Raw genomic sequence first — 21603 nt, forward strand, 5'->3', positions numbered from 1 at the left:
GCACGATCGGGAGCAGGCTGAGACTGGTGGTGCGGCTCAGCACAGGAGTTGGCTCAGGCGCCAAGCTGTTTCGTGAGCAGCAGAGCAGAAGCGGTCGTGTGCTACTGCATGAGAGATGTAGCGGGGAAGGGAGCCTATCAGGTCCCATTCCCCACGTGAGGATGGCGGTAAGAATGGAGAGAAAATATTTCCTGTGAGTTGAGACGAAAATCGAAACAGGGAATTTTCTTTCATTCAGAACGGGAGGGGGACCGACGAAAAATTCCCATTGACATCCCTACATCCACCACCCACCACGTGCGCCACATCCACCCGATGCCGCTTCATTCCTACATTGCAGCCATGGTGTCACGTTGCCTTCCTTGAGTTGTACTCTCTCCGCCGCTATTGTCGCGCACGGCTCCTTTCCAAACCGACCTCTCCGCTCTCAATGTTTGGTTCATCAAGTATCATCCAAAATTATAAGTGGACCCTCTTTGGCATAGAGGTGCAGCATGACCAGATAATTCCCGACACATCGGGCACAAATAGGATCAGATTTTTGGTAGAAAAATATGGGTAATTTTCATATTCGGTATTGATATCAGATAGTAGCTTTGGTTTCAGTACAATAGTTATCTCGGATATTACACATGTACACGGAACAATCACTTATAATGATGATCAACTTTGATCATAGGTTCAAAGTTGATTATATATTCAAAGTTGATTAATTTTTGATAATATATTTGAAGTTGATCATCATTTGATCATATGTCTCACATATACTAGTTTGTAATAAAATTTTGTATTAGGTAAGAGAGGTGGAACATAAACTTTGTTACAAACTAGTCCTATAGGATATAAGATCAAATGATAATCAACTTCAAATATATTATTAAAAATTAATACGACATATAATCAAATTTCTCTCACTTTTGTGCAACCTTAGTACAGTAGCCCACTGGCCCAATAGACCCAAAGCCTCGTTTCCATCCTGACCTGATGCTAGGCGGCCTAGGCCCACGGACACGTGGCTGCATTGATCACAGACCATCGCTTTGCCCATTGATGAGGTAGCGCCGCTCAGACGGCTTGGTCCCCACGCCGGCTCGCCTCTCGTCCCCGTGTGGCCCGGCCAGCAGTCGTAAGTCCCGAGCCAGTCGACGACGGCAATCCAGGGAAGTCATTGAGGCGGCGAGCAGGCGGGCTACGTAATCGTAGGTCCCACAAACTATACTCCAGTGTGAACGTGTTCTACTACGGTTTTTGCCCGTCCAGCTTTCAAATATTTCCCCTTCCACTTGAGTTCACAAAAATATGAATAAATTGAGAATTTATCATAGAAAATATTGACCATTTGATTGTAGGGCCACTCATGTCAATAAAATATAGGATCATTTAAGTCAATGATTGTGAATCAAAGTGACAAATAAGCGATGTCATTTCTTAGCGGTGGAAAAAAAATAATTGGCTTAAAAAATGGCAGCGTGTCACCACCGGTGCAATTTAGGGTTGTTTGATTCATGCCTCAGGAAATCAAACCAAAATTTGGCTACGTCTAGAAAATTTAGCTTCTGTTTAGATTAAGATCAAAAATTAGCCGTCACCATTCCAATTTTTAGCAAACCAAAATTTTAACTTAGCCTTAAATTAAATATTACTTTAATTGTCACGATTTTGATATGACCTCAGTTTTGATAATAGCCAAATTTTAACTTTATTCCTAGGGTGGAGAACCAAACATCCCCTTGAAATTAAATCGTGCATCCTCCTCCCCTTCCCCAACATTATCTACCATCTCCGATCTCCACCATGTCGCTCCCTGCCAGAACCATAGAGGAAGCATGTATGTATATTTGTGTTATGTGTTGCTTAGATCGTGTATGTATGTTATGGGCTGGAAGTGTTTTACTAACATTTGGAGGGTAGATAAAGGAAGCACATATGGACATTGTATCAAACCACAAACAACGAAACGAACCTTCCCATGCTACAGTGCAGAGAGGCAAATAACCACTTGCTCATTGATTCCAAGCCAGATCAGACTCTCCCCTTCCGTCTCCGGCTTGGCGGTGGTGTAGATTAGGGTGAGAGTCCCCTTCTATTTAGCAATAAGTTGGTTTTATCTCTCTTTGTTGCTTTAGAGCTTCCTTTTCCAGATCTCATCGAACTCCTGCCTCCTGCTACCTCTTCGGCGTAGGAGGAGGGAGGGTTTCAGTAGATCGATGTCGGACACAGCTGGTAAAGTTGGTAGAAGTTGGTTTAGTTGTAGATCTAGTGGGTTAGGTAGTTTTCCCGGTGGAGTCGTTAGTGACAACACCATGCGAGCTTTTGCTTCCGCGCGTTTTCTATGGTGATGCTGCCTTCTCTAGCGATGTTTCTAGGGAGAGCTGTGGAAGGTATGCATGTGTGTTATGTGCTGCTTTTGTTCGTTTGTGGGTGGTTGTTCTTATTAGATCACCGGTGGTGCTGGTTTTAAGGATTGGAGTTCTTTGCCATCCCATTTGTGGATTGTGGCTCCAGGTTGCAGATTTCATTGCCAGTTGCAGCGGAGGAGTGTTTTCTATATTTGAGTCGGTGATGCAACTGCCGATACACTTTTAATGGAGTGCTGAATGTTGCGACGTTTTCAAGACTTAGAGTTGATCGACGTTCTCTGTACGGAAAAAGTTACTCTAGATCTTAGTTTGTGCAGACATACTGGGATCGCCGGAGGTAAAGATGACACAAAGACTGTTTTACTTACTTTCTTTTATTCTTCAGGGTGTTTTCTGTAATTTCGATATAACCCTTTTCCCTTCGAAAAAAAGAAATAACTAGAGGAGAAGCTTATGGAACCCCCGAGGGCCAGAGTCACTGCGGAGCAGGCGAGATGATGCTCCGGACCCCGCCGCAGCGGAAGCGCCGCGCTGACGCCGACCTCGCCGTTGTTGAATCCATCGGCGGCGTGACTGGCCGGAGCCCTATCTCCGACCGCCGCCTGGTGCTCTACGACCGCCCCAACGCCCTCGTAGCCGCCGGCGCCCCCGGGGAGCCGTCCGACGACATGGTCTGTACATACCACTGCCGCCAGATGGTGAGATCGCTGCGTCCCTATCTCATGCTGCTATGGTTTAGCTCGTTAGAACTGTAGAGCATTTTGCTACCGTGGTCGGGAGCTGCCGCTCTGATACCCACACCAAAAGCTCTTTGAAAGGACACTAAGTGATTTGTTGGTTGAGTCAAGGGGATCCCTGAATTGAAGAAATTGTGCTTTGATGTTGTAAAACTAAGTGCGTTTGCCATTTTGATAGCCATGTTGATGTTTTGGTTTTGGTTTTTAGCATGTGTACATTTCTGAATTCTTACAGGTGAAATCGGAGTTCATGGTGGCACTGAACACTGCAGAGAAGCAAGTTCAGGAGTATCAAACAAAACTTGGTGCATTGGAGGAGCAATTATCCAAGAGTGGTATGCTTTGGTTTACCATGCTTTTAACATTAGTTCTTTTCTTATGCATACTGTGTGGAAACATGGTTAATTTCATTTAGTTGTTAATTAGATACATGAATTGGAGAAGCACGAAATATATGATACATTAAAACTGGCACTTCAAGATATGTCAAACAATACAATCATCCAGGTTATATCTACAGCAAGTTCTCATTTGTTGGAAGTAGGAAACTAGGAATAACAGGTAGTATTGATGTGGCCTGCTGTTCTAAGCAACCTGGGCTCAGATGTTGCATTATTCTGTTGTAAGCCATTGAATTAACGTACTTACAAACTAAATCAACAAACTAATATTTACTGCTTTAGAGGATGAAAGGATGCAGTTCCAGGATAAACTGAACTATGTCGAGCAAGAACTGGCAGCAACAAAAGGGCGGGAGGGTGCATTACAGGAACGATTACTAAAGGAGTTGGGTGACTATCAGGAGTGGTACCGTGAGCAAGTAAGAAAAATAAATGAACTTGAGGTATAAATCTTACCCTCTGACATTCTTTTTTGGGGAAATCCTCTTTGGCACATGATCTCTATCATTTCGTTAGTTGCACTCCTGTGTTTCTTGCAAGGGACTTCAGTGCAGTAGTGTATTGCTTGGCTTCATATTTACCATTGCACTGTAGCATCGACATTGCTCTGGGCTGATACAACCACTATCATGTTACATATTCGCTGGGAGGTTGTTTGTTCTCTGTCAGTTCGTTTTTTCTTTTTCTTGTTTTTTTTGGGGGGGGGGGGGGAGGGGGGCATTGAAACGTGTATTTTATTATGTAATGCCATGGTGGCAACCCTACCGCAAATCTATCCATTAGTGTTTGTGCACATACGTTGTACACTTTGTGGTCTATCGTATATTTGTTTTATCAGTGGATATGAATAGAGACATGCTTCATGGTAATGTAGGCACAACTCAATAAAGAGACCAATTCTAGAATCAGTGCTGAATCATCAGCATCATCTGCAAAGGAATCGATCAAAGACTTGGAAGGAAATTTGCAGCGATTATCAGAAAGTTCAGATAGGGAGAAGAAAACCCTTAATAGGGAATTTTCATATTTGAAAGATGACCTAACCTCATCTGTTTCCAAACTTAACGCTGAGGTCTGTATTGTTAAACTTTTGCAAATATTGATTTGCGGTTGATTGTTGACTTATCTATTTCTAACCTTTGCGTAGCTTGAGAGAATGAAACTCAGGGCAGAAAACTCTGAGAGTGAAGCAAAGTTATTAATCGAGCAGTTGGTGGACTTGAAAAAGCAACTTGACAAGGTCAGTATCAATCTGATTTACACGATCATATTGTCTATGCCATTTCCCATTCTTGCCCCTTCTGAGAATGGAACCCCTCACCAGAATGCCCAAACTTGTGTTTATTGGTTCTTCATTTTGGTGCAACAGTCACATTGATTTATATGTTATGATCTTGGTTAGTGTCTTCACGAAAAGAATGATATGGAGCACAAGCTATTGAATTCCAGTGCTTTGTCTCATCAACATGCTCCAACAGATGACCAGAAGTTGATCAAGCTTTTGCAAGAGGAGCTCCGGAATTATGTGAGCATTTAACAAAGTTGATGTCTCCTTGATGGTTGCTAGTAGATGTTTGACGAAATATTTGTTTCATGTAGTTTGTTATATGAAATGCTTCTTTCAATAAATATTGCTTAGTAAGGAAATCCAGTTATTTCTGACCTGAAGAAAAGTTCTCAATTTATCATCGTTATTCCGATATGTAAGCTTACATCATTCTCAGCTTAGCACCTGTAACTGATGCATGATTTATGTTTAGTTCAAGGGAGGATGTTTACTGTCCTATGTGGTTCTCTAAGCTGCCATAAATGTGGGGGCATTCCACCATTCCAACCATGTAGGAAGTTCTAATCTTAGCACACTGGATAATTTCTTCTAGAAGTGTATCCTGCCACTTTTGAGTCTAGGTACAACATACATTGTTTCCACACAATTATCTCTTCTTTCTTCTCCTATCCATGATTTACCGTTAAATGTAAATACAGTGCTGTTACAATAGACAACAGATGTGGCTAGCTAACTCACCCAATGCCAAAGTCTTCTCATCAAGCATAAATACCTGACTGGCGAGACAAAGCAAAACATCAAACTGACAGCTAGAGCAGAAGCATATTCTCAAAGTTATCTTACAGAAATAAGAAAAAAATCCCTGAGCAAGTGCATAACTTCATTCATCAAGACAGCTTTTCACCTCCTATTGCATTTTGTTATGCAATGTTGTATCAGTTTTGCATGATGAGATGGCACTGTCTTAAATTTAGTTGCTGAAGTCTGTTTCCTCAATTTTAGACATATCCAATCTTCCAGTAATAACGTGCTATGCAATTTCCTAAAACCAATAACTCTGTTTAATGACCTGCTATGCAATTTCCCAAAACCAATAACACTGGTTACCCATATGATTATATATATTTAGGAAAAGGAAGTGCATGAAGCTAGAAGGTTGAAATCTTCCCACACAAATGTTGAGTTGCTGAAAGAAAAACTATTGGAGGAGCAGGGGCGCAGAGAAAGAGCAGAGATGGAATTATCAAAGCTGCAGGATATTGAAGCCAAAGCACATAAGTTGGAGCTTGAATTAGCATCATGTACAGCGCTGCTCAGCAACATACCTGATGTGTCTTCTTATGGCGACATACCTCAAAAGTTTGCAGATTTGCAAAAGTGCGCATGCGTAATCACTATTCTGGTCCTATTTTTCTTCGATATTTCATTGTCATTTTCACTATCCAGATTATTATCTCATCTTATGATGATAAACTCAAGTAGTACATGTCGCAACTTATAAACCGTAACATATAGGTTTCTTTTGCTTCAAACTTGTATGAAACATTATTGTTTTAGTATTCTCACTGTCTTCTCTTCAGATAAAATTTATGCAGAATTGTTGTTATTGTTGTATATGAACTGTTAACAGGCAAGCATTGACAAATTTGAACAAAGTTGGTGAAGTAACATCACGGCTGAAAGAATTAGAGGTTGCACTGGAATTTGCTGATCTTGGCAAGCAATGTGCGGAAGGTGAAGCTACCCTTGCTAAAGAGAGGGCTGAAAGTGCTACCAGAGAGGTCAAGCGGCTTGAACTTATGGTATAATCTTGTTGCAGCCTGCTGTACTAGTAATTATCTGTTTTCTGCTTTTATCCTCGATGCACTTTTATCAAAAGTCCACTTTCAGACAGAAATAACTCTTCCTGTGTAGAACTCATATGTATGTTGAAAATCCATCCTTTGATATGCCAAGAATACATGCTTTGGCTTTGCTCTTTGACCTATTTCTTGTGGGCAGCTTGCTGCAATCAGTGAAGAAAGAGATAGACTGAGAAAGGACCATGATATGCTCCCTAAACAAAAATCTGGTGATGGGGATGATACACCATTCAAGGTTGAGAGTTTGTGTACATTCTTAAAAATGGTGGTTTACTGTCTTTCTCTCTTGTCTTCACATAACATATTTCCTGATGGAATAATGCAGAATATGGAGTCAGATCTATCTGGAATGGAGAAAATAATAAGAGAGCTGGAGGGCACTATACACGAGCAGAAAGAACTGATTAGTCACCAGCATGCCGAACTCAATATAATGAATGAAAGATTAAGCCTTGAAGCAAGGAAAGTGAAGTCTTTAGAGCGAGAGGGAGACCAAATGCGCTCTCAGGTGGCCTTACTAGAGTCAAAGGTAAGGACATCTGAGATCACCCTATAAATTTGTGCCTTGATATCCCCTACTCTGTTATTTGGAAGTTGGAAAATTTTCAGAAAAAAGGCAGCTCCACATTTTCCCCCATCATAATTCTCAGAATATGTTTTTTGCATGTACTGCTGAAATCTGTCTCAGACGTCACAAAATTGGATTAATCGCTGCTGGGGAAATTATAAAAAAAAATCGTGACCGCAATTTTTTTTTAAAATGGGAAATAGTGGACAGCCCCCTACAGTATATAAATATAGAGAGTAAGGTTTATGTACAAGAAAAGGATGAATGATTGTAGAGGTCCTTTCCTTACGAGGGAATAGCTAATAGTGTCTGGCCGATTAAAAGTGATTTCCTTGTCGTTTGCTCTATGCACATTTAGGGCAGGTTCTTGTCTGCAGCTGCCTTATTGGTGTAGATTTTTCGACTTCAGTGTAGAGTATCCATGCCTTCGTCCTGCTGGTACAGTTAGTCAGTGAGCATGTCACATCTTTCTTATCCTACTGATATCATACCTTAAACACTAGGTATGGGAGAGCGGCCTATGAACTGAAGCTTGAGAGCTAAGTGTTGTGTTTTGTTCAGCTTCAGATGAAACGTTGGTGAATGGTTTTATGCTGAAGATGTTCGTTTTGTTGATGCATTAAGGTTATCCTTTGTTCTAGTCGTCTAGTGGTCTTATCTTGTGAATATCAGCACATAAATATGCGTAGCATCTTCAACAATATAGTTAGTTGAGTGTGCAATTATTGATAATTACACGGTGAAGGATACTAATTCAACTTGCAAGACTCTATTCTATTTCTGTTAGCTTGAAAGTTTTTATCATATTTGACAGTAAGGTCATGGAGATTACTCTGCCTCAAGGACGATAGTTGTGTGCAATTATCAATAAGTACACCGTGAAGAATACTAATTTAACTTGCAATATTCTCTTCAGTGTACCATGCTTCTGTTAGCTTGAAAGTTTTTGTCATATTGGACAGTTAGGCCATGGAGATTACTCTACCTCAAGCACAAAAGTACTGCATATGGTAAATACTCTTGCAGTGGACAGTGAAGCAAAGCAGACAATAGAAGCACTACAGGCTGAACTAAAGAAAACAAAAGAGAGGCTGCAAGCAGTTGAAGAACTGAAAGGACAAGCTGGTATGTAGTCTCATTATCTTCGCTGTTCATGGTTTGGATTTTGAGTTTCTTGTTTGCTTGCATTTTCTTTCCAGTTATATAGTCTGCTAAAAGAGCTATTGTGCAATGAATTTCTATTTTCATTTATTGTAGCATGCAGTAATCAGTTGTCAGCTTCTTTCCTGAGTAATTCTGCTCATTCCCTTCTACAATATTCGATTAGTTGTTTATATTTGGAGTAGTTGCCTAGTCTAACAAGAGTTACAAGATAATCTGTATTTTGTACTGGAGTGAACCATCTTTTTAATAGCACTTACGTTTTATGCTCAATTCCTTGTTACTTTGCTTTGGATGCATTTGTAAATAGAGCATTAACATGCAGATGCTGGAACTGTGGTAGACGCGAATATTGCTGAAAAGCTAGCACAACTTAAAAATCAAATTGCCACACTTGAGAAACGTGAAGAAAGGTATGTAGTTTATTATTTCTCTGCTAGAATTTTTTGCACATTCTGTTGGATATGACGTTACTTTGTTCAAAACAGATATAAGACAGTGTTTGCAGAGAGGATCTCGGTCTTCCGGAAGGCCTGCTGCTCACTTTTTGGTTACAAGGTAATGATGATATAACACAATTCATAGTGAGATCGACTTTGGTTACATGTCTCTTTTTCTTTCTTTTTTCCATTTCTCCTTTTCTTCTGTGCTGTGGCCCATGAAGATTCAATTTAAGGCTATATCTGAATCTCGAGACGCCATGTATAGTAGCAGAATGTTTTATATTAGCACCTTCAATATTTACTGTTTTAGCTACTGATAGACATTGTGACATTGCGTATGCAATTTTCTTTGATGGAATCAATTGTTTTGTAGTTTCATCCAGATTTAAACTCCCCTTTAGCTCAAGTGCGTTTTATGGGTGTAGAGATTATCAGAAGGCTAGCAGGATCTTGAAAGGTAGATGCAGATCCTGCTGTTGAAACTTGTGCTAACAGAGAGCATGTAGTTTAATACCCAGCATCAGTGCTAACTAATAAGCAATATGCACCTTATGACTGGAGGTCAACAGAGTTCATCTTTATATTTTATTATGATGACATTTTTCAGACTGCCCTTTAGAGGAAAATTTGATGTTCCTCGTTTGCGTATGTGATGTCCCCATATCAGTAGACATCATATATTCGTGTTCCTTATTTTTCTGCTTCTATATTTTGTTTAATTTTCCTTGTTACATGGTTCTAACTATATTTTTTTCTTGTTTCCCGGTTTAGATAGTGATGAATGACCAGCATCAATCAAATGGGATCCCTGTAACACGCTTTATTCTGCAATCAGTTTATGCCCAAAGTGACGATGAAAAGCTTGAGTTTGACTATGAATCAGGAAGCACTAATATTGTGGTAGGACTGTCGCACTGTTGAAATGGTCTTTCATATTGTTCAATGGTACATTATTTAATGTTATTTGTAAATACAGGTCAACGACTACACGTCTCAACATGAAATTGCTCAGCAGGTATTAAGCTGATCGATTGCATTTAACTTGCAGACATCCGTGCATTGTAGAGGTAGACCACAAGCTTATGGTGATTGAGATCACAGGTTTCAAGTTCCCAATCTCCACCTTAAAATAAATGATATGCCAGTCCTCTTGTTTGTGTATGTCACTAAATTGCAAGTCAAAATATGGCATCTTCAAGGTTCCGAAATTCTGAAACTTGAATCAGGTTGGACCGCTGGAACAGATTAATCTAGGTGATTAGAAGTATTGTGTTGCACTTCAGTTATTTGTGTCATTGGTATGTTGAGAACAGGAACCAAACTTTTTTAATAGTTGGATTGCTCATAATTAGTTCCTAGATAAATACATTTGTTAAGGATCTGATCTACCACTCTGTACACATTTTTTAATTTGTATTGAATTGGAACCGGAATTTACTGCCTTGGAAGATCTAACCATACGTTTCAGGTCGAGGTTTTCATAAGGAAGATGCATTCCATCCCAGCCTTCACTGCTAACCTGACAATGGAATCCTTCAACAAGAGAAGTATATGTTGAAGACATGAATCGAGTGACAAGTTACATTGCTGGATATTGTTTGTATGTTTGATGCTTCCTCCATTGATGAAAGTGTATTCAAGCACTCACAGGGCTTTATGTTTTACCTTGCATGCTCTCACTTATGAAGAGAATTTCTGCTTTGTCAAATTGTTAAATGTAGTGGCACTAGATCCATGGTCGGACAAGCTTCTCCAAAAAGTTATCACCCAAGGTTGTTCTGTACCTTCCATAACATTTTAAGTTACTTAGTTGCATCATAACTTTCAATTGTAAACCCGTTTGATGTTCTGTGAAAATCGTGTGCAGCTGAGGCACCGGGGATCGATAATTGAAGTTGATGCTGGAAGCTTTTGGTTGTTTCTGACGTTGTGGTGATATCCCATATATCCAGATTTTTGTTGTGACAAAGCATATATGAGCATGGCTTGTACTGTACTGATGATATAACATTGAAGCTTTTGACTTCTCTCAACTGTAGCTTCTAACTAGGAGTACCTTTGCTTGATGTGGCAAACACTGAATGTTAATCGTATGAGGAGGAAACGAGTCTTGCTGCAAATGGTTTTCTCCAATGTGTCATTGATGGTTCAAGTTCTGCCGTGCGTTTTTGTATCCGTAGCCGTCATTTTTGTATATAAATTTTGGTGCAGCAGCGCCTTGTCTGAGTACTGCAACTACCTGTAAATGTATCAAGTACAATGACTTCAGTAGAACTTCACGTGAAATCAGTAAACTGCCATCAGCCGGCATTACTTGCGTAAATGCACAACCATAAAACACTGTCCCTGACTTCCCAGCCGAAAGCCGCGAGCTCCTGAACTGAGAAGTGCCCCCATTCTCCCGGCCTTTTCCGGCCAAGCGGATTCATGATTGGCCGAGCCATCGTGGGCTAGACGGTTCTCGCGCAGTCGCGCAGCGATTCGGCCGCGAACCTCACACGGTCGGCGTGAGACGCCTCACACGAAACGGCCTACAGAACTGAACCCTCGCGCGCTGCAAGCGTTCCGGGCAGATATAGCCGGCGTTTTGCTCGCGCCTCGGCGCATAAATCTTTCCGGCCTCCAGGCGCCCGGGCCATACACGTCCACCTGGGGGGCGTGCTCGTAGTCGCAGTGGCCTACGCGCTCTTGAGCAGAAGTTGCCGCGCCAAGCGCTAGCTCCTGCCCAGCTGCCGCAATGATGGTGTGTATGCTGCATGCTAGACAATGTCGGCGCTGGCCAGCCTGACGAGTTTGCGAGATTTTCTTGCTGTGATGAAGTGACGCTTTTCCGTGCGTGTATGCTGGTCAAAACTGGTGCAGGCACTGACGGAGCGGCAGCCGCAGCTGGAGAAGAAGCCGCCGCGGGCGAGGGCGCCTCTGTCGGGGAAGGCCGTCGCCGCGCTGTGCGTCACGAGCTTCGTTGCGGGGTTGCTGCTCAGCGGCAAGGTGTCGCTACTGCCGGCCTCGGCGCGGTCCGCGAGCAGGGGCAGTGCCAGGGAAAGCACTCGTGCTTATGGCTGCGAGAACAAGCGTGTAAGTGGCGTACACATGCATACATACTTCGTACTGACTTCTGGTAGCACAATTCTGTCATTGAGCGTTGCATGGTTACCGAGCATGTATACTCGTTGGAACTCATCCTTGCATCCGAAGGATCTCCTGAACGAGGTGTCGAGGACTCATCATGCAATTCTGTGTGCATTCGGCCTCGATTGTTAACACATCAAGCACATTGACATCCGTTCATCCATTTGGTCTTCGAAAACCTCATTCATTGGTGAACTCCTGGGTCGCTGGACAAGGCGGTGTCCACTCTGGAGATGAAGCTGGCCGTGGAGCACGCGAGGAATGGCGCCGGCACAGCCGTGGCATCTAACACTACATGAAAAATAGACAAATGAGATAAAATTTAGTAACAGATAAATACACGATCAGTCATTTATATCGTCTCGGGTCACGACAGTGTATAGACCCGTTATAGATATCAGATAAAAGGTGATGTCCTCATAATATTATACTTATTATCTATGATATGAGTGACGGGTAATGACTACACCCGTTACTTATAACATGATTATAAGTGATGAGTCTTTCTGCACCGGTCATAATTGATGTGTCGTGTTATGACCTATCATTTATGCTTAGTATAGGTGACGGGTCTCCTTGTATCAGTTATAAGTGATGGGTCGTAATATGATACAGTGTCCTAACCTGAGCCTTGACCCGTCACCGATGCGGGAGAGTCAACGTCGGGCAAGTAACGAAGAATATAATCCCGTTGAAGAGGTATTGATATGAGTCAATGTATTTTATACTTATTGAATGAAGGAATATTTTTATTTATATCAACTCTCCTTATTTTCTCTTTAGATGGCGGAAGTGCAATCTCTAAACCAGATAGCTGGTAGTGGTGCACAAGCCCAAAAGGCAAGATCACAAACACAGTAGTCGACAGATAAGTTTACCGTCACGGGAATTGATGCTGACGGGCTACCTACAAATGAAACAGCCTTGAATAGTATTTCGGAGGGTCGCATGGCTCATTGCTCAGGAGAGAGTGCCGATAACGACTAAATTCGAATAACTCAGTGACTAAGCTAAGAAGGACTTGTTCAGTAATATCGTCAATAAGTATCTGGAATACCCTGAAAATATGAGCGAGCGTCAAACGATCGCTGCGGTCAATGCAGCAATGAAAGCGATCGCAAAACTTTACCAAAGCTTTAAAAGCAAGCTTGTGAACCGGTACTTGGCTAAAGGGATGACGCCCCTTGAGAGCTACAAGTACTTGAAAGGGAAAATTGGGATGCTTTTGTGCAGATGAATAACTCAGGGCAGTTCAAAAAGGAAAGTGAGGAGAAAAAATAGCTTCGTTAGGAACAAGTATAACAATAGGATCGACGTAACCGGGTACGCTGGAAACGACCAAAATGACAGGCAGAGGACGAAAAGTTAGCCAGAGAAGATCGCAAGAATCCTTGGTTGCAATTCTCGGGACGATCGTGGTCATATTTGTGTGCAAGGGAGTGAGCTGCCCGAAGGCAGGAAAATCACATTCAGAAACAACGAAACCCAGTCAGTTGTAAAAAAGTAAAAGAAAAGGCAGCCGAAGCTAGCCAATGTTATTTCACCAGGGTCAAGGAACATGATGTTCTCTCAGCGGCGCTGGAAAATACAGAGCACCTAGGTCGAGTACGGAGTGTATCAAGTTCTCAGGACTGGAAATATGACTTTTCCAAAGACCTCAGGATATACAAGAAGAGGAAGAGATCTACAATGGACGTGGATGCATTGACACAGACATTAACACATGACATCACCTAAAAAAATTATGCAAACATCATGGAGCAGTTTACATCATAGGGAACACGTATTTCCATACTAGCAAAAGCTAGCTCCGGAGCTGTAGGGAAGAGTAGATGTGCCTCTAAGGAGGTTGAGCAACAAGTAGTTGCTGCCGTGACTGAGTCGGATACGAGTGACCTGCTAGAAGGGCCCACGCCCTGCAGCTTTGTAATCAGGCTTGACGGGTATCACATCGAGATTGCAAGGGGCCATGTGCTTTTAGGCGTCCGTATCTTATATACGGTCTCGATACGTGCATGCTATGCCGTAGTTACGGTGGATATGGTACATAGCAATCACACCGATCACGTGTTAGAGCTCCCTCCCCCAAAATGATGAAGTCACAACTCTGAGTGAAGCTCTTCGTCAAAAGATCCAGTGGAAGAGGGATGACATCATGGTCTCCAGTGCATCACAGTCTGGACGAGCTCTAAGTACACCGTCGTCGTGCAACCCACTTCTAGAGAAGGCTCCGCATCTGGAAACCTCGCTTCCAGATCCAATTTCATCTCCCCCAGAGAATCCAAAGAAGAAGGAAAATGAGGCTAAGAAGAAAGACTCTAAGAAGCATCCGCCAAAGATGTCGAAGTCCATTGTATTGGCGAAGAAGTCCACGGACATTGCAGTAGTGTGGGCTAGTGCTAACACAAAATTCTAATATGAGAAGCTCATGATGACGGTAGATGGTCTAACAAGAGCGGAAAAAATATGTGTCGACCTGCATAATTACTACATGCAAGCTTCTAGAGATAGCAATACCACATCTATAATCGTACTGTACAAACGATGACGCATCTTAAGTAATAACGACAGCTACTTCATTGTGGGGTTCAATGATTTATATGACCTCTTTAAACTTGATAGTCTAGACGCTTTGTTATTATAGATCTTCACATTGTAAGTCACTTAAAACTAAATATTTATGAATTAATACCACTAAGTTTTGAATCTAACTATGTTCTTATCTGTAGACACTTGATGAAAGAAACAAAGAAGAATAAGGATTCCATCGCATGTCTTGACCCTGAGGCCATTACAATACCGGTCATCCAACTTCACCCCGACTACGTTGTGGACCATGTGACCATGGCAATACAACAATATTTCAAAATACAGTACCTGATAGATACCTACAATACCGGTGGCTATTGAATTTACTAATCATTTGTCTCAAGTGGGATTTGGTGTTCTACCTCGACTAGTCATGACCAGTAGGACTAAAAGGCAAGCTTAGACAGCATGATTACAATATTGTAAAAGCAATCCTCGACGCATAAGTTCTGCCTGACTTAGTTTATATATTTAATTTTTCTAACATTCAAATGCTCTCTAATCGATCCATCTTTATGCAGGGCTTTTGATAAGTACTTTCAAGCTCAACCAGACTACAATGAAAAAGACAGCTGCAGACTAACACACAAGACTTGCTTCGCGGTAAGTGTTACCAAATGTATTACCAAATGCTCTCTGTTGCTATTTTTTCTTTTTGATCTAACACTAATTTTTTTTCAACAGTACCACCAACAACCACCAGACAATGCATGTGAATTTTATGTTGCATGGAATATGCTCCTCACACTCTGCATGAAGGATACCAAATTATACGATGTAAGTTCAACGAGATTATTCGTAACTAATTTCGGTAATTAGTTTAATTCTATGATAGTATGATCTTGGTTATGTGTCAAATTATGCAGAAATTTGACGTTCTTTTTTTCAATGAATGCGCATTTTAGGAGATTGGGCGATGGATCGTTGCGTTCTTGGTGTCTGAAGTCATCAACACACATGGTAAGTTGCACTATAGAACTCCTAGTTCGTGAGGTCTTATGTGATATGAGTTAATCAAAATTTTGTAATATTTGTGATTCTGTAATAAATTGATTAGAACTTTGTAACATTTACGATTATGTGATCAATACTATTTGAGCTAGTGTTTGCCGATATGAATTTGGATGCGTTGATGTTGATTGTAGGGAGAAGACGGTTGTCAAATTCTGGCTACGCTCTATGATGCAGCCAGAAAGCAGGTCAATCCAACATGATAACCCACATATAAGTGACAGATAACTAAGTTGTTGCTCACTTATATATTCCTCCATAGCACATGAGTGACAGACATAAGTGACAGGTAACCTAATTAACCGTCACTTTTCTCTCATCTTAACACATAAGAGACATTTATATGTGACGGTTTATGGTTATGATCCGTCACCGATTACACTATTATAATGATTAATTATCTATGACGTGTTTAGAGCGATAGATATAAGATCCGTCACCGTATCCGTTATGATCTTGTCACCTTAACGTTTTTTTTCATATAGTGCAAGCCTCCGCAGAAGGCCTTCGTCGTGATCGGCATCAACACGGCCTTCACCAGCAAGAAGCGGCGCGACTCGCTCCGCGAGACCTGGGTCCCCAGAGGTACCACACACCAGCCATGCCATGCATGCATTGCTCAACGCCAAATCAGCACTCACCTTGTGCCAGCATTGATTGGTTGTTGATACGCGCGACGCGACGCAGGGGATAAGCTGGAGACGGAGAAGGGGATCGTGATCCGGTTCGTGATCGGGCACCGCGGCACGCCGGGCGGGGCGATGGACCGCGCCCTGGACGCCGAGGAGGCGGAGACCAGGGACTTCTTGCGGGTGGACCATGTGGAGGGCTACCACGAGCAGACGAGCTGTCGTCCACGACGAGGATCTACTACACCACCGCCGTCACCACCTGGGACGCCGACTTCTACGTCAAGGTCGACGACGACGTCCACCTCAACCTCGGTACGCACGCAGCAGTAGCATGTCACCGTATAGTGTCATGTTACAGGGCAAGTCGCAGTAAATTTTCTGAACTGCAGGGACGCTGACGAGCAGGCTGCATGAAATCCGGGCCTGTTCTGTCGCAAAAGTGAGCAAAATCTCGTACCGAGTATCAGGAACATGCATTTCTGCTGAGAACTTGCACTCAGAGTCCATCCGGACCCGTTGATTTCGACCTGTTTATTTTTTGCAGAGGGGTGAAGTACCACGAGCCAGAGTACTGGAAGTTCGGGGACGAGGGAAACAAGTACTTCCGCCACGCCACGGGCCAGATCTACGCCATCTCAAAGGATCTCGCCGCCTACATCTCCATCAACGAGTAAGCATGGTGGTTCTTGCGATGCCTGCAACCATATCTTGCGTGCGCGTGCCGGTGCCTATCTGACGTACGTGTTGGAGATCGTTTCCAGGCCGATCCTGCATAGGTTCGCAAACAAGGGCGTCTCTCTCGGCGCGTGGCTGATCGGGCTCGAGGTCGAGCACGTCGACGATCGGAGCATGTGCTGCGCAACGCCTCCAGGTCGGCCCGCCTAAAAAAACCCAGCCTTTTCTTTCATAGGTTCATCGATTCAGAGTCAGATTCGCCATTCGATAAGCTCTCTGCTTCTGCCGAGCATTGCGCAGTATCTGGATCGAATTCGCTTTGCGTTTCTGCTGTAACGCTTGTTCGTTCCCTTCCGTTGTAGATTGCGAGTGGAAGAAGCGAGCCGGGAACGTGTGCGTGGCGTCGTTCGACTGGTCGTGCAGCGGGGTGTGCAGGTCGGCGGACAGGATGCGGCACATCCACAAGTCGTGCGGCGAAGGCGAAGGAGCCGTCTGGAACGTCGCTATATGATCAGATGAGACGAGATCAGTCATCTGGTCAAAACCGTTCGTTGCCAATCTAGAGCTCCATCTGGCGTACGTCCAGATCGATTTGTGAACTGCGAAGGTGAGCGGGAGATGGAGGCTTGAGCCATTGCACGAGGACTCCGCGCACATGGCTAGCTTGTACATGTTTCGTGTGAGATGGAATGCGAGGAGCCACGTAAAAAATGCATATGCATCGGTCTGTGATGTCAACATCGGTGTAACTTGGTGATGACGGCATATAAGTTGTGTTCCTTTCGGAGCTTGTTTCCGAAGTCCGAATCCTGCTGCTAACGGCTGTGTGCAATGGAGTGTAGTGTCAGCAGGTGAGGAAAACTTTTGGGACTTTACTTTTCCTGCCATGATCCTTGTCTCCATGGATAATGGATAATGATGCAAAAAAAAAATCTACCGGCTGCAGACGTATGCTCTTCCAACACCGTCTAAATAGATACTTACATGTTTCAAACGTGAATTTTAAAGTGATGGATAAGATTTACAAAACGCTAATCATATGTGTTAAGTAATAAGTATGCATGATAATTTCTTTTAGTTGAGATTTATCGTTTTGAGATTAACGTGTTGGGATAGCTGATGGTACACAAATGATACTACCATAAGATAAGTCTATATCACTGTTGCATAGAATTTTTGGCATCAGGAGCTGACTTCCCATGTGACTTCTCGGTGGCTCTCAATCAAGTCAGGAGCATGGGAAGCCAGACGAAGCTTTGGGCGTTTCGGTTGGACGCCCGGCGATGCCGCGAGAAACTGGAGACGAGTTCGCGTTTCACACTTTGACGGGCATTTTCGTCCGCCCACGGATCAACGGTTCCTAGGTCGGTTTGTGTTTCCGCAAATGCCCTCTGCTCTGATGAATTCTCTTCCACTTTCTGCGGTTCTGCTCTGCTGCAGCGGATTTTTTAATCCTTTTCAATATAATATTTTAAAAACAGTACGTGAAAAATTAAATTTTTAGAAACTAGCCAATTTTACTATATCAAAATATATAATGAGACTCATCAATACGATCATATTAATATATGTGGTGTGATCAAAGTGATCACACTAACATTCACCCCGATACCTTAATATGTGGTATCGACGTGGTAGTGTTAGTCACCCAAAAGAGGTTGACACGATCGCTTGTCATGCTAACATTTTTAGCACAACTCAGGGGCATATAGAGAGTCACGCTGACCCTTCTCTCCTGCGCCTTTCTAAAAATTGGGCCCCGACCAGAGGTGACATAGGCGGCGGCGTCCAAGGTCAAACGATGACCCTCATTCGTTCACCAATTGGGTCCGATTCGAAGAGGATTTCGCAGGGACATGTCTTAGGAAGGTAACTCCTTAATCCCCTTCAAGTTTTTTCGATTTCATTTTTAGTTCAAGGGTAGTTAAGAGTTTACGATTTTGTTGATAATGTTCTATGAAATTTGTATATTTCAAGTTAGATCAGAGGTTAAATATCGTGCTATGGATATATAGTTACACATGTGTAACATATAGAATTTGTTGTATGTAATTATTTGAGTGTAGGAAATTGAATAATACATGATTAGGCTTAATGTGTATGAGCAAAGCATGTTCCCCCCCCCCTCTCTCTCTATATATATACATATGAGTAATTTTGAATTGTTACCATGAAATAATGAGATGTAGGGATTGAAATGGATTATGTATTAGCTTTGTATGTGTTAGAGCGATGGATATTTTTTATATGTGAAATGTTTGGATGGTTTGTGTAGATGGATCAAGTTGTTTGTGTCTTCTGTGGTGGCACGGTTAATGCAAATAGTGAGTTTGATAAGATGAGGGAGCATGTGTTAAAATTTAGGAAACCACCTTGCTTTGATGAAATTGTTACTTGGGTTAGGTCAATTATGAATGTTGACGAGGATATATGTGATGTAACTGTACGTGGAAGGTTTGATACTGGTCGTGGTGGTAGGGCTCACTATGCTGTTATAGAGTTAGTGTCGGAGAATGATTAGAAGTTGTACAAGGATTGTGTGATTGGTTCTTAAGTTTGTTGCGTGGATTATATAGTAGATGTGGGTATGGGAGGAAGCTCAATGCCATCAGTTCAAGATGTATCAGGCAGTGGAGCCTGTTGAACATTTGACTAGGAAAAATACCGCTATTGTCCCAGAAATGGCTGGTGTCTCCGAACTCGTCAATGTTATGGTTCCGGAGGTACCTCGTGCCTTTGTTCAGGAGATAACTATCGGTGGTTCCAATAACTTTGATTTAGCTGTGGTAAGTAATGACTTTGATGATGGTTTTTTGAGGATGAGAAACCCAAGCAAATGTTGAGAAAATACCAATCTTTTCGTCGGACAGTGAGACCGAAGATGAAGGTGATGAGGTAGAAGAATTACAACACGTGTATGGTGTTGAGCAACGACACGTGGGTGCTGAGGTGGAAGGAGAAGCGAGCATGGATGAGGAGGAGGCTTGATCGAATGGAATTTACACAAAGCAGGAGATGAGGACATTTAAGGTTGTACATGTGGATGTGCCTGAGGTGCTGGGCTGCACGAATATTTCATTGACTAAGAAAGCTTTATGAATAATGGATTAATGTCTACGGAGGAGGAACAAGAAAGTGAAAAGAAGTTGATCAACAAGGGGATGATATTTGACAGTCTTGACGAAGTGAAGTTCTAGCTCAGGGACTATGCAGTGTGGCACCACAAGCCATACAACATGGTTTATTATTATGCAAAGGAGAGACACACTTTCAAATACCAGAGAGGTTGTGGATGAGGTATATAGGTTTGTCTTATTTCAAGTGACGGTTGATGATGGAAGGTCACAAATATGAAATAACCCTGAGTCAGCAAGGCCCGAACAAGTGCACTCCTAGTGCACGGCGAGGTACCTTGGTCGACGCATTTCTCCCATCATTTGAGTGGACTCGGACACGACTATGGTCTTTCTAATTGACTCTATACTTGTGTTTATCAATTACCGGGTATTGTATGACGAGGTATGGAGGATGAAATAGCTTTCTGTCACCACTTTATGTTTCAAAATAGACACTTCAAAAGTACAAACGAACAACTTTATACGAAGTAGTTCACTATTTTTAACCATAGAAAAGGCATTTAAATTGACAGCTTTAAACTCAACGATTAACAACTTTCAAGAATACACGAGGAGTGTTGGGTGGCATTATGTTTTATTCTCAAAGTACTTTGTTTTTAATCCCACCAAAGCCGATACTCGTATTTACCGTAGAAGTAGACGAGTTTCGCCATCACAACATAGTATAATCATTTTCTAAAGAACTGTTCTTGGCATCCATCTATTATGCTACCGTCATTATTTTAGCATAACTGTTGCTCTCGTCTTATTTTAACGCGTTCAAATTTCTCAAATAAACATACCAAACATATAAATAAAATAGTCCATATGGTTCATATATTACCATCGACGATGTTTACACATGAAGTTCATAAATAGTTCATCACATAGTACGTTAATATAAGACACTAACTATATACCCATCAAACTGCCCCTCATATTGATCGTCCAACCTATCATAGAGCAACTCATCATCATCATGTCGTCCGAACTAGCATAGGCAAATTAGCAATAAGAATCTTCATTCTCTCCATTTGTACCATCTTAGACGCTGCATCTTAGCCCTCCATGTCTTTCCTCTTGTGTTGGGATACATAGAACGGTAAAAATCACTAGTTGCATTCTTACGGTGCTCCAAATAGCTTGCTAGCACCATCGAATGACACTTATTGTTACGTCCCAATTCTTTAATCAAGTAATCATGCATCTTGTACATCATTAGCATCATGTTTAAAGCATGGTCGATTGCTTATTATCTTATTTGGTGGTTTGATAATTGCTTTGCGTTTTAAAAATAACCAACATAAGGATTTTTGTTAGTTTAAGTCTCGCTTAGAAGTTATTGTCACTGCGCTTGTTTTTATAATAGTTACGTAGCTGAAATTAGCTTCTCTCTAGCTCATAGGGCCCACCTTAGACGACCCCACCCCTTTTCTTTCCCTTCCCCACTCGGCTGCCTACCCCACCAGTAGCCCCTCTCCATCACTCTCTCACACTCCCACACTCTCACTCCCCCTCTTAAATGAGCAACACAAGAGCTGCTGCTCTCAACTCTCCCTCTCTCACAAACTCCCTCATCTCTCCTTAAGAATGTGCCCTAAAGAAGCTAAATCAAGGTTTGCATGTTATGC

The 21603-nt window shown here is 42.3% G+C and overlaps 1 protein-coding gene and 1 pseudogene across 10 annotated transcripts; both read left to right on the top strand.

The window, feature by feature from the left end:
- The first annotated feature begins 2786 nt into the window (after positions 1-2786).
- Positions 2787-10853, top strand: LOC133909294 (mitotic spindle checkpoint protein MAD1-like). 10 transcript variants are annotated; one of them, XR_009908350.1, is made up of 17 exons: positions 2787-3058; positions 3333-3432; positions 3781-3941; positions 4373-4570; positions 4646-4738; positions 4901-5023; positions 5916-6163; positions 6417-6588; positions 6788-6883; positions 6974-7177; positions 8179-8341; positions 8703-8790; positions 8866-8935; positions 9592-9720; positions 9797-9835; positions 10289-10595; positions 10688-10853. XR_009908350.1 is itself a non-coding variant. In XM_062351659.1 (16 exons), the coding sequence occupies exons 1-16, from the start codon at positions 2855-2857 to the stop codon at positions 10376-10378; spliced, it is 2178 nt and encodes a 725-aa protein (XP_062207643.1). In that variant the 5' UTR covers positions 2787-2854; the 3' UTR covers positions 10379-10853. The 10 variants fall into 10 exon arrangements, 4 of the variants coding, with proteins under 4 accessions (XP_062207643.1, XP_062207646.1, XP_062207644.1 ...); XR_009908349.1 differs by having other exon boundaries at positions 10289-10592; XR_009908354.1 differs by lacking the exon at positions 9797-9835 and adding an exon at positions 9869-10046 and having other exon boundaries at positions 9592-9765; positions 10289-10853.
- Positions 10854-11557: 704 nt separating this feature from the next.
- Positions 11558-17367, top strand: LOC133908250 (probable beta-1,3-galactosyltransferase 8; annotated as a pseudogene).
- The last annotated feature ends 4236 nt before the right edge of the window (positions 17368-21603 follow it).

Source organism: Phragmites australis, chromosome 2 (genome assembly GCF_958298935.1).
Source record: "Phragmites australis chromosome 2, lpPhrAust1.1, whole genome shotgun sequence".
Lineage (NCBI taxonomy): Eukaryota > Viridiplantae > Streptophyta > Magnoliopsida > Poales > Poaceae > Phragmites > Phragmites australis.

Coding starts and splice junctions, on each gene's coding strand:
- LOC133909294 (XM_062351659.1), top strand. CDS start 2,855: ATGATGCTCCGGACCCCGCCGCAGCGGAAGCGCCGCGCTGACGCCGAC. Junction 7,178..8,178: donor TGGCCTTACTAGAGTCAAAG/GTAAGGACATCT, acceptor CATATTGGACAG/TTAGGCCATGGAGATTACTC. Junction 8,936..9,591: donor GCTCACTTTTTGGTTACAAG/GTAATGATGATA, acceptor TTCCCGGTTTAG/ATAGTGATGAATGACCAGCA.